Consider the following 13,061-nt stretch of genomic DNA (forward strand, 5'->3'; position numbering starts at 1 on the left):
TGTGGCTGAGTGGATTGAGTACCAGCCTGCAAACCAAAGAAAGGTTCACCAGTTCGATTCCCATGCCTGGGTTGCAGGCCAGGCCCCCAGGCAGGGGTGCACAAGAGGCAACCACACATTGATGTTTCTCTCCCTCTATTTCTCCCTCCCTTCTCTAAAAATAAATAAATAAAATCTTTAAAAAAAGAAAGAAACAGACACTCAGACCCACTGCAAGTAAAAGTGTAAATTACTATTCCTATTTGTAGGGACAGAGCTAACACTGTCTTAAAACTAATCCACCATATTGATATCTGGGTAAATCTGAACCTTTGACTTCCTTCCTTTCCCTGGGGTGAGCCCTGGGATATGTACACAAAGCTCTGACTGACCACAGGATTTCCATTAGTTCTGTCTTGGGCAAGTTGCCCTTAATGACACCTATCTCTTAACTTGCTCTGGTACCAGAGCCTTCTGGCACCTGATGCACCTGATCCCTTTGATCACCCAAACATTCTCATGGTTTTAGGAGATATAAGCACATGGTCTGATGAGGGGTGGATGGTGGAAGGTGCAGGGATCCATTTTGTCTTGCTGCTACCTGAGACTACATTTCTGTATGTAGGCTCCCTATTAAACTCATTCAACGGACAAGATGGATGTGCCTGCCTCATTCTTTGACCTCTCAGTTCCTTCTGTATTTGGGGGTCACTCTGCCTATATGGTATTTCACAATACACCAGTCTGAAAAGTAATCTAAAAATATCTTAAAACTGAAAAAATACTTCTATGCTTTAACGCAGAAATAAAAGCACCTATTTATTAGGTACAAAAAATATTTACCAAAGCATTGTTTGTAACAGTAAGGGGGAAGAGGACAACCTGAATATACAAAAGAAGGAGTAACTGGTATATTCATACTCTGCAGTATTATGCTGCTTTCCTTTTTAAAGAAAAAGGTTTGATTTACATTCACCTGGAGAGAAACACAGATTGAGAAAAGTAAACTGCAAAAAATATGCATGTTATGGGTTCCATTTTGCTAAAATCTAAACAAAACAGAAACTATCAACAAATATGTATAAACACATATAAACATACAGCACAGAACATAGAGAAGGACACTTATGTTGCAACCCTGATATCCTTGGGGACTGGGAATAAAGGGAGAAAAAATTTTCTTTATATGTCTTCACTCACTGTTTTAACAGTCACAATGAGCACATCTTACTTATGTAATTAAAAAACAAAACTTTAAGAATTGATGTTTAAATAAAATAACACTCCCACCCCGTACAAGTGGAGGAAAATTTGACAAAAAAGAAAAAATCAACAACATCCAGAGTTCTACCACCTCCAAAAGATAAACATTTTTGATGCACTTCATTTTCTTGTCTTTACTGGACTAGTTTTAAAAACACTATTATGTTAATACATAGTGACACACACATAAAATGTATAATGTGTACTTTTGTTCATTTTAATGCTTTAGTATTAATATTTTTTACATTACTAGAAGTTACTTTGTAAAAAATTTTTATTGGCTACATAATTTTATAAATATACTGTAGTTAACTATTACACTTTGGTGGACACTGAAGTTATTTCTAATTTTGTGCAATGATATCAGAGTATTATTTGACAGACTCCCAAAAGTGAATTACTGGCAAAAAGAATATGAACATTCAAATATATTCCTGAAACATAGGCTCAAAACTGCCTTATAGAAAGTAGGTACTAATTGCCAACAGCTACACAGATAAGAAAAGTTGTATCAACAATGAGAGTTAATCAACAATCAATGAAGAGTGTATCAATAATTTCTTGATTTTTTGCTAATGTGATAGACAAATAATGGTATAGCTATTATTTTAATCAGTATTTTTTAAATTTAAATGAGACTACGTGATTTCTATAAATACATATATTTACATACACAGTCTCCTGTGTCACTTCTTTTGTGAATTGCTATTTGTCTTTTTTGTCCATCTAACATTAAAATGCACTGTTATCAATTTGTGTTATTCTGCTAACACTCTCAATTTAGTTTACAAAAGGCTATATATTTTAAAATCAAGGTAACTGGTTCATTAATAAGAGACATAAGAAATTATCAGGGAGGATACATTGTGAAGTATATGATTATCTAACTACCATGCTGTATACCTGAAACAAGTACAATATTAAATACAAACTTTAGATGAAAAATATTTATTAAATGTTAAAAAAAGAAGCATAAGAACAATACTAAACAACCAATAGACACGATAATCTTTCATCTTAATTTACAAGTTCAATCAGAATTACTAAAAGTGCAATATTTTATAACAATTATTGAATTTGATACCTGCTGAATTCCAAGGCACAAGTATAAGATACTGTCTGGATCATATTTTTCACCATTTGGTCTCCGCACCTCTTGGATAAATTGGCATAAGCCCAAACTCAACTCAGCAAAAGTGCAAGACAGAATATCTTCCTTTAGCTTTATAGAGCGGACTGTGGAAAGGCAGAAAACATCTGAAATATTAACTCATGGGATATGGAGTAATGTATACTTTATTCATTGAATAAATACTGACTAGTATGCCCCAGACATTGTGGAATACACTGGTAATAACTGGATTAAAGGCAGATCCTGATCTCAAGGTTTTTTAGTTAAAGAAATAGACAATGCAGTACCTATGATATGACAGGCGTTATGACAGAGGTTTATTAAAACAGGATTCTATGAAAGCAAATGATGGATATCTAATAAACAGAGAAGGGTCAGGTTAGATTCTGGTGGATGGGAACTAATGCTAGACCTTGAAAGAAGAATTAAACAGGTAAATAAAGAATTTGAGCCACTTATATAAAAAAAATCCTTTATATTAGCATAATAAACTCATGATGAGAAGATACAACCTTAATTTATAACAAATCTTCAAAATTGGTAGTATATAAATTCTTCTTTTTAAAATAAGACTTAAATTTCTAAATAACTTTAAATATTCAATTTATAATTTGAAATTGACAATGATATTACAAGTGAACACAAGGAGAAAAATGAGTTTTACCTCTGCAGCCTGACTCTGAGGATTCTTGGGACAGTGCATGGTCTGGAGCACTTCCTAAGGGGTCAGAACATGGACTAGATGAGGCATGTTCAATTCCTGATGGGGAAAAAATGAGAAGTTTAAATAAAAATGGTGAAAAATTGCCTTGGCTGGGCAGATCAGTTGGTTAGAGCATCAGCTTGATACAACAAGGTTGTGGGTTTGATCCCCAATCAGGGCACATACAAGCAGCAACCAATGAACACACAGGTAAGTGGAAAAACAGACAGATGTTTCTCTCTCTGCCCCACTCCTCGCTCTTTAAAAATCAATACATGAAAAATTTAAAAATCAGGTAAAGCAAAAATCAAAGTTTCAGAAGATTTTTGACTTAGTATTTATCCTTTTTAAGTAGATTCATAACCTTTTATATTTATATTTCCCTTATTCCATAACTCAAAACACAAATTCATGCTGTGTATTTACCGCCACATTTCGGATCCCCTTGCTCTTCCTTGGCATTTTTCCACTGAACCCAGTTCTTCCAGGCATTTACCCCATACATGTATTTCAGTGTCATTCCAGACACTGAGCACCCTTGAAAGGCTCCTTGAATAAGACTCCTGGTCTCCACAGCAACTATAGACTTCTTTCGTCCCTGTTATAATTCCAAAAATACAGAACATAAAGTTTAGTTTTGAATCTTTAAGAATCAGGGTTCTCAAAGTTAGGAGGGGCATAATCTTACAGAGTAGGGAAGTTAATATTAGAGCTAAAAGATTCAGAGTTCTTAGAGCTAAAAAGACCTTTAGAAGTTATTTAATCCAACCCATACAAGAGAATAAAAAAAGAAAGCTGAAATGTAACAGATCATACGTGATAATTACTAGTATTTGAGTATTTACTATAATCCAGTATCTGGACTCACCCAATGAGGTATGCATAACAGTTATTATGACTCAGGTCTATTGAATGAAACACATGAACAGAACATATTCTGGGCCGTAGAACAAGCTTCAATAAATTCTCTAGTTGCAATGGAATTAAACTACAAACCAATAATAAAATAATGTAAAGAAAATACTAAAAAAATGGAAATTAAACAACACATTTATAAATACCACATGGGTCAAAGGAGAAGCCATAAATGCAATTAAAAAACATTTTGAACTTAAGTGAAAATGTAAACAAAACGTATCAATATTTTTGTGACGGTGCTAAAGCAGTGTTTATAGGGGCAGTTACAGTATATTAAAATACCTTATGAGAAATGAAAAATGTCTAAAAGCATTAATTTAAGCTTCTATCTTAAAAAACTAGAAAAAGAAGACCACTTTGAAACTCAAAGGGAATGAAGAACGTAATAAAAATAAGAGCAAAAATCAATTAAAAAATAGAGAAAAATCAATAAAACTAAAATCTGATTCTTTCAGAAAGTAAAAAATTGATAAATATCTAGCTAGAATTATTTTAAAAGCAGAGAAAATACAAATTACTAATACCTAGTAAGAGATCTACCTGATAAAGTTCAATACATCATGATTAAAAACTCAATGCAAATTGGGCAAAAGAGAACTTCATCAACCTGATAGAAAACATCTCTGAGAGACCTACAGGTAACATCATACTCAGTGATAAAAGACTGAACACTTGAGCTAAGACTGGTAACCAGCATGAAGGTCTGGTCTCACCACTAATGTTCAACATTGTATTGAAGATCCTAACTAGTACAATAAATCAAGCAAAAGAAAATAAAATGTATTAGATTTGTAAAGAAAAACTGTCTTTATTCACAGATAATATGCTTATTTAAGGTAAAAATCCTAAGAATTTTAGTTGTGCAAAAACCAAAGTGCATAAAGTCAATATACAAAAACTATCTCCATTTCTTTATGCCAATGAAGAATACTAAAAAATGACATTTTCAAATAGCACTAGTCACAATAGGATCAAAAAAATTTAAATGATTAGATAAATTTAACAAGTGTAAGACATTTACAAAGAAACCTATGAAAGACTGTTAACAGAAATTAAAAGAAGATACCATTTTCATAGACTGGATGGCTCAAAATTACTAAAATGTCAACTCTGTGCAAATTGAGCAATAGATTCAGGTCAGCCCCAGCAGGCCTTTCTATAGAAATTGACAAACTGATTCTAAAATTTATATGGAAATGCAAATGACAATTCTGATAAAGAACAAAGTTAGAGGACTTACTCCTGATTTCAAGACTCACTGTGAAGCTACAATAATAAAAAAATTAGTACTGATATAAAAACAGACATATAAATCAATGGAACAAAACAGAGTTTCAGAAATAGATGGACACATACAAGTATGTAGTTGATTGAGTTTAACAAAGGTATCAATGTAATACAATAGGGAAAGGGTAGTCTTTTTGTAAGAGCAGTACTGGAACCAGATATCCATATACAAAAAAAATAAACATCGATGCTTGCCTCGACTCATACATTAAAAATGATCTCAAAATGAATTATAAACAAATACAAAAGCTAAAACAAGAAAACATAAGAGAATATTTCAATTACCAAATGTTCATAATCAAAGATTTTTAGACGAATACTAAGAAGCATGAACAGTAAAAGAATAAAAATTGATAAAGTGCACTTTCTCAAAATTAAAAAGTTTTGTTCTCCACCAAAGAAAATAAAAAAGGAATCACAGAATAGAAGCAAATTTTATATCTGATAAAAGAATTATATTTATAAGTCACTCAAGTCCTATAAGTGCTCTCTATTATATATTCATAAGAAAATAAATATGTATTGTAAATATATAATAGAGAACACTTATCAACTCAGTAAGATGATAACAACCCAATTTTTAAAAATGTTCGATAGTTTTGGATACACCCAACAAAGAAGATGAAGGAATAGCAAATAGGCATATGAAAAAATGCCCAACATCATTAGTCATTAGGAAAATACAAATTAAACCCACAATATATCACTAACACACTCACTAGAATGGCTAAAATTAAAAATTAACAATACCAAGTGTTGACACGGTCATGGAGCAAATGGAACTCACACACCATTAGTGAGAATCCCAAAGGTTACACCCACTTCAGGAAAAAGTTTGCTAGCTTCTTACAAAGTTAAAAACACACATATCCTAAAACCAGCAATCCCACTCCTAGATATTTTTCCTCAAAAGGAAACATATTAGCACAGATTTATAAGGCTATTCATAGCACTTTTTAAAAAACAGCCACAAATGGGAAACAACCCGAATTTCCATATACTGTTAAAACAGTTAAACAAACTGTTGTCTGTACATACAATGAAATATTATCCAGAAATAAAAAGGAATGAATTGCTGATATGTGCCAACACATGGACGAATCTCTAAAACATTATGCTAAGTGAAGGAAGCCAGACCCAGAAGAATACAAATTATATGATTCTATTTAAATGAAGGTTTAGAAAAGGCAAAACAGAACAATTTTGCCTAGATCTGCAAAGCAGATTGGTGGTTATCAGGAGTTGGAAATGAAGATTAATTATAAAAGGTCACAAGAAAAGCTTCTCTGGCAGTTCAAGTATTATGGTTGTGATGGTAGTCCACAATGGATACATGCAAAGCCATCAAACTGTAGACTTAAAATATATAAAATTTTAAATGTAATTATAAAAATAGAGCTAAAAAGAAATAAGGTTATTATTTTCTTATTTTTGGTATAGGAAAGCCCTGTCAATATTAAAAAAACAGTCCTTCACTATTATACTATATTATATATACTAGTGAGCCTCATTATAAAAAGCTTTTTAAAATAAACAAAACAAAAGCACTCAATCATAGAAACAAAATTAAAAAGTCCCTGCTGAAATATAAAATATAAGATATGGTTCTTTTTTTAAAAACTTTTATGAGTTTTAGTTGATTCCAAACTGACAATAGTTACACAGAAACCACATCTCAAACGCTTCCCAAGATACTGTTCTTGACTTTAAGAAACAAAAACAAAAGCACACACACACGAAAATAAAAACACAAGGTTGTAAAACAATGTAGAAAAGTCCCTGATCTGGCTGATACAGAGTTTTGTAAACTGCAGAAACTAATCAACACTTATAGAATGAAGGAACAAAAAGAAAAATTAAGCTACTGCTTACTCTTCGTCTGGGCTGAGGGAAGCCATCTCTGTGTCGTCTTCTTGTTCGGGAACGTGCCTGGATTCCCTGTCCTTTACTCAATGGGTCAAAGGATTCTACAATAATCAGCAGAAAGTATAATGTAAGATAAATGACTCACTGACTTAAAGACTAAGACTGAGGAAGAAAATATCAGCTAACAGTCACTTTATTCAGAATTTTGTTTGTAGTAACATAAGAATTTTATTTATATACTTAAGAGAAATAAAGGCTGTTGTTATTAAGAGTTCTTAATCAAGAAAAACTCCTTTACAGCTACTGTGGGAAAGCTTTAAAAAGACAACAACAAATTAACTACTTATATGCACAAACCTGATGGAAAATCTGCTTCCAGATCCTGTTCAGTTTCCCCTTTTGAAAACTGTTTCAATTCTGAATCAGTCTCTTGCACAGCATTTGACTTTAAGGCATAATGATTCAATTCTTCCTCCCAACTATGTGGAGTAGATACTGCCTCAGATTCAAGATCACCACTGTATGTACTTCCTTGGTCTGAAATAGTCAGAAAATACAGCCTCAAAATAAATAGACTCTTAACATAGTCAGAAACTTTCCTGAAACACCTAAACACCAAAAACAGATATGGTTGCTGGACCATTACCTAAGGTATTTAAAAATGAAGTAACTTGGTTACTGGTCTTACAGAACTAGATTCCTATTCTTGGCATACATTTTAAAGCATTATCTCAATCTGTAAAATGAGTATTTGAGGTCTCTTTTATGGTTCTCATTACAAATTAGCACACAAATCATAGATACCTGGTGCCCCTACAAATAGCTAAAACTGCAAATATTTAATCCAAGGATGCTGATACTTTATGGGTTTGTATTACTAAAAGGGAACAGTATATATTTCTAAGATCCAAAATATATTTTTAGGGACTTCTGGCCAAGATGAAAACATAGGCAGAAACACTGTGCCTCTTTGCACAACCAAGTTTAAAGACAACAAAGTTTTAGTAACAAAAATGCAGCCAAAACACAGAAAATTGAACTATACAGAAGTCTGACAATAATGAACATTTCAGCCAGACCACTGACAGGGACGGAGCCAGCAATAGAGTGGGTCAGGCAGGAAAGATCCCCTGGACCAACCCAGGTGTGCAAGCAGCTGTTGGCAGATCCCAGGTGTGGAGTAGCAATGGGCGGACCCAGTAAGGGCACAAGAGGGCAGGCTGACCGCGGTCACACATTCGCACACAGACAAACCAGCAAAGGAGCGAGCAGTGAGACAGACTGTGCAGGCCCCAGCGCCAGGAAGCAGCAGAGGGGACCGCCTTTGCCCCTCTCTGACCCCGCCCCCACATACAACATCACAACCCAGCAACTAAGTTGCCCCGACCTGGTATAAACCTAGGGCTCTGCCCCTCCTATGTTAACAGGCACGAACGCACCAAAACATTATGGCTCAAGAAGAACTCAAAGCCCCAGAGCTGATAACTCTAAGCGACCAAGAAATAGCCAACCTATCAGATGCACAGTTCAAAACATTGGTGATCAGGATGCTCACAGAACTGGTTGATTTTAGTCACAAATTAGAGGAACATATGAAGGCTAAACTAATTGAAATGAAGGGAAATGCACAGGAAACCAAGAGTGATGGAAAGGAAACGGGGACTCAAATCGAGGGAGTGGATGAGAATGAAGAAAAAAACGACCAAACAGAAAAGAATGAAGAAACAAGAATTGAAAAAAAATGAGGAGAGGCTTAGGAACCTCCACGACACCTTTAAACGTTCCAACAGCCGAATTATAAGGGTACCAGAAGGGGAAGAGGAACAGCAACAAGTGGAAAACTTATCTGAACAAATAATGAAGGAGAACTTCCCCAATCTGGCAAAGGAAATAGACTTCCAGGAAATCCAGGAAGCTCAGAGAGTCCCAAAGAACTTGGACCCAAGAAGGAACACACCAAGGCACAGCATAATTACATTAGCCAAGATTAAAATGAAGGAGAGAATCCTAGAAGCAGCAAGAGATAAGGGGACAGTCACCTACAAAGGAGTTCCCATCAGACTGTCAGAGAGGATTTCTCAAAAGAGACCTTGCAGGCAAGAAGGGGCTGGAAAGAAGTTTTCCAAGTCATGAAATCCAAAGACCTACATCCAAGACTGCTCTATCCAGCAAAGCTTTCATTTAGAATGGAAGGGCAGATAAAGTGCTCAGATAAGGTCAAGTTCAAGGAGTTCATCATCACCAAGCCCTTATTATATGAAATGATAAAGGGATTTACCTAAGAAAAAGATAAAAATATGAACAATAAAATGACAGCAAACTCAGTTATTAACAACAACCACACCTAAAACAAAAGCAAACTTAGAGGACAGCTAGATCAGGAGTGGAACCATAGAAATGGAGATCACATGGAGGGTTAGCAACAGGGGAGTAGGAGGAGGAGAGAGGGGGAAAAGGTACAGAGAATAAGTAGCATAGATGGTATGTAGAAAATAGATAGGGGGGAGGGCAAGAATAATATGGGAAAAATAGAATCTAGAGAACTTGAGACATGCAGACATAAACTAAAGGGGGGTGGTGAATGGTGGGAGAGGAGGTGTGCAGAGTGGAGGGGAATGAAGGGGGAAAATAGGACAACTGTAATGGCATAATCAATAAAATATATTTAAAAAAGAGAAAGAATACATATATATATTTTCAATTACAAACCTTTTTCAAATATCTTGGTGTCTAGAAAGAGTTCCTGTTCAGAAGTTTGAGATCCTAAAGAAAAAGAAAAGCACATAATAAAACAATTTACAAGTATACACAAAGCAAACTGCATCTCAAATAAAATGCACTATATATTCATGATTCACATGAGGGAATTCTAAGAACCTTCATATGCAGAAAGAATGTTTCATTAATAGCCCTGGATGGGTAGCTCAATTGGTCAGAGCATCGTTGAAATAAACCAATGTGTGGGTTCAATTCCTGGTCAGGGCACATACAAGCAGCAACCAATAAGTAAATGCATGAATGAGTGAAACAACAAATCAGTATTTCTCTCTCTTTTCCCCTCCCCACCATGAAATCAGTATTAAAAAATATTTCATTAATAAAAATAGGCATTAGCAGTAAATGCAGCTAAACAAATTACAACTTATAACAGTGGTTACACTTCTGGGTAGTATGAAAGAAGTCACGGCAAAAGACACCTCTCTTTTGGACTTTGCACTCATGTGCTACCTGCAATTAATTTTTTCCCCATGATGCATACACACTCAAATTTATTCTGAGATTGAAAATTTGTTTTAAATTGCTTTCTGCCCTCTAAAATATAATATGCTTTAGCACTGCATTGGAAAACCGATAGACTTAGCGCATAAGTTACATGAGCAACCTACACATGGAACTAAACAGAACACAGCTCTATGAATTACACACTGCTTTAAAAATAAGAAGCTTAAAAATTCAAAGTATTAAAAACCATTTTTTAAAAACCCAGGAAAACTGCTTCTTTCCCTGAAATCAAAGTTAGCTATATCCCTTCAGTTGAAATTAATTTTTCCCTCTTTTATGTTTTTAAAATGCATTTTATTGATTATGCTATTGGTTGTCTGATTTTCACCCTCTTTATTCCCCTCCACCCTGCGCCCCCCCCCACCTGCATTCACCCCACTTAGTTCACATCCATGGGTTGTATGTGTAAGTTCTTTGGCTTCTCCATTTCCTATACTATTCTAACCCCCACCCCCATCCCATCTATTTTCTAACTACTATTTATGCTACTTATTCCCTGGACCTTCTCCCCCTTTCCCGTCCCTCCTGACTGAAAACCCTCCATGTGACCCCATTTCTGTGATTCTTTTCCTGTTCTAGGTATTTGCTGAGTTTGTTTTTGTTTTGTTTTAGGTTCAGTTGTTGATAGTTGTGAGTTTGTTGTCATTTTACTGTTTATATTTTCTGATCTTCCACTTTTCCTTAGGGTAAATCCCTCTAACACTTCATATAAGGGCTTGGTGATGATGAACTCCTTTAACTTCACCTTATCTGAGAAGCACTTTATCTGCCTTTCCATTCTAAATGAAAGCTTTGCTGGATAGAGTAATCTTGGATGTTAGTCCTTGCCTTTCATGACTTGGAATACTTCTTTCCAGCCCTTTCTTAACTGTAATGTTTCTTTTGAGAAATCAGCCGAGTCTTATGGGAACTCCTTTGCAGGCACTGTCTCCTTTTCTCTTGCTTTTAAGATTCTCTCCTTATCTTTAATCCTGGGTAATGTAGTTATGATGTACCTTGGTGTGTCCTCTCCTGGGTCCAACTTATTTGGGACCTTCTGAGCTTCCTGGACCTCCTAGAAGTCTATTTCCTTTGCCAGATGGGGAAGTTTTCCTTTATTATTTTTTCAAGTAAGTCTTCAATTTCTTGCTCTTTGTCTTCTCCTTCTGGCATCCCTATGATTTGGATGTTGGAACATTTAAAGTTGTCCAGGAGGTTTCTAAGCTTCTCCTTATTTTTTGAATTCTTATTTCTTCATTCTGTTCTAGTTGAATATTTACTTCTTCCCTCTGGTCCAAATCGTTGATTTGGATCCCCATTTCCTTTCCTTCATTGTTGGTTCCCAGTATACTTCCGTTTATTTCACTTTTCATAGCCTTCACTTTTTCCTCTGTTTTGCAACCATACTCAGCCATTTCTGTGACCATACTGATTACCAGTGTTTTAAACTCTGCATCTAATACCTTGATTAGTTCTTCATTGCTTAGTTGTATTTTTTCTGGAGATTTGATCTGTTCTTTCATTTGGGCCATATTTTTTTCTGTGAAGCTATTAAATGTTTTGAGGGGCATAACCTTGGGTATTCAGCAGGTTGGGGTAACCTAACTCACTGCATTGTGGCACTGTATGTGAGGGAGGGGTCCAAGAGGGAATAATGCTGCTTGCTGGGTTCTTGGCCAGCTCTGTCACTTCCCGCACTAGCTACTAGCGAATTGAGCCCTTCTGGTGCTGATTCCCAGGTGAATGGGTTTGTGTATGTTCTAGGACCCTTTTAATCTGTCCAATAAACTCTCCTGTGAGGCCAGGAGTTCCTTCTGCCACCTCAACCCCCACAGGTTTTTTCAGTCAGAGGTTTTGAGGCTTTATTCCCTTGTGCTGGAACCCTAGGTTCCACAGTCTGTCTTGTTCTGCAGTTGTTGTTTCCATTTTATCTGTATGCAAATGTGGGACCACCTGGTCTGCCAGCCACTGCTTTGCCACATGTCCTCTCTGCCCTGGCTGCCTGTCTCTGCCCCTCCAACAGGTCTGGATGAATGTGTCTTCCTTTAACTCCTTGGTTGTCAGACTTCCATATAGTTAAATTTTCTGACAGTTCTGGTTGTTTTTTATTTTTAAATTGATTGTTGTCCTTCTTTTGGTTGTACGAGGAGGCACAGTGTATCTACTTATGCCTCCATCTTGGCTGGAAGTTGCCTCCTTTATGTTTAAACTATTTGATTTTACACTACAGTGATTATAATTATACTGAAGCTTAGTTTTCAAAGTTTTTCTGTCTGATTCAATTGTTTGCTAAGGCAAAGTAACAAAATTTGTACTGAGGAAGTACTTGATAAATGTTAACTATAAATGTGAACATAGAAGCCAATTTAAGAAAAGGTTTATTATTAGGAATTGCCTGAACTTCCAAAATACACACAGTATCAGAATCGTAGAAGTTCAAGTATAAGGACAGTATTTTAAAACATTAAAATCCACATATAAATGGGCCAGAGTATGAGACTATATACTAAAGATCAAACTGAGACCAGAAACACTGGAGTAACAAACTTTTCACCCATCACTCAGAATACATATGATTTAAAAACTTAGGCAACACAACAGAAAAATTGACAGTAGGTTTTCAAATGCTACACTGTTGAAAAAAACCACCTG

At 35.3% G+C, this 13,061-nt stretch overlaps 1 protein-coding gene across 6 annotated transcripts in view; it reads right to left on the reverse strand.

Annotated features, from left to right (window-relative positions):
* Positions 1 to 13,061, reverse strand: part of ZMYM4 (zinc finger MYM-type containing 4) — a 136,180-nt gene that overhangs the window by 14,449 nt on the left and 108,670 nt on the right. For all 6 annotated transcript variants that reach the window (XM_037149262.2, XM_037149263.2, XM_053660312.1 and 3 more), the window contains 6 exons: positions 9,858 to 9,911; positions 7,506 to 7,685; positions 7,155 to 7,249; positions 3,504 to 3,675; positions 3,039 to 3,134; positions 2,327 to 2,478 (listed from right to left, as the gene is read on the reverse strand). In XM_037149262.2, the coding sequence (XP_037005157.2) occupies positions 2,327 to 2,478; positions 3,039 to 3,134; positions 3,504 to 3,675; positions 7,155 to 7,249; positions 7,506 to 7,685; positions 9,858 to 9,911 (749 nt within the window). The remainder of the gene's footprint in view (positions 1 to 2,326; positions 2,479 to 3,038; positions 3,135 to 3,503; positions 3,676 to 7,154; positions 7,250 to 7,505; positions 7,686 to 9,857; positions 9,912 to 13,061) is intronic.

The sequence above is a fragment of the Artibeus jamaicensis genome, unplaced genomic scaffold (genome assembly GCF_021234435.1).
Source record: "Artibeus jamaicensis isolate MK-2021 breed Jamaican fruit bat unplaced genomic scaffold, CSHL_Jam_final scaffold_847, whole genome shotgun sequence".
In the NCBI taxonomy this organism is placed as follows: Eukaryota; Metazoa; Chordata; class Mammalia; order Chiroptera; family Phyllostomidae; genus Artibeus; species Artibeus jamaicensis.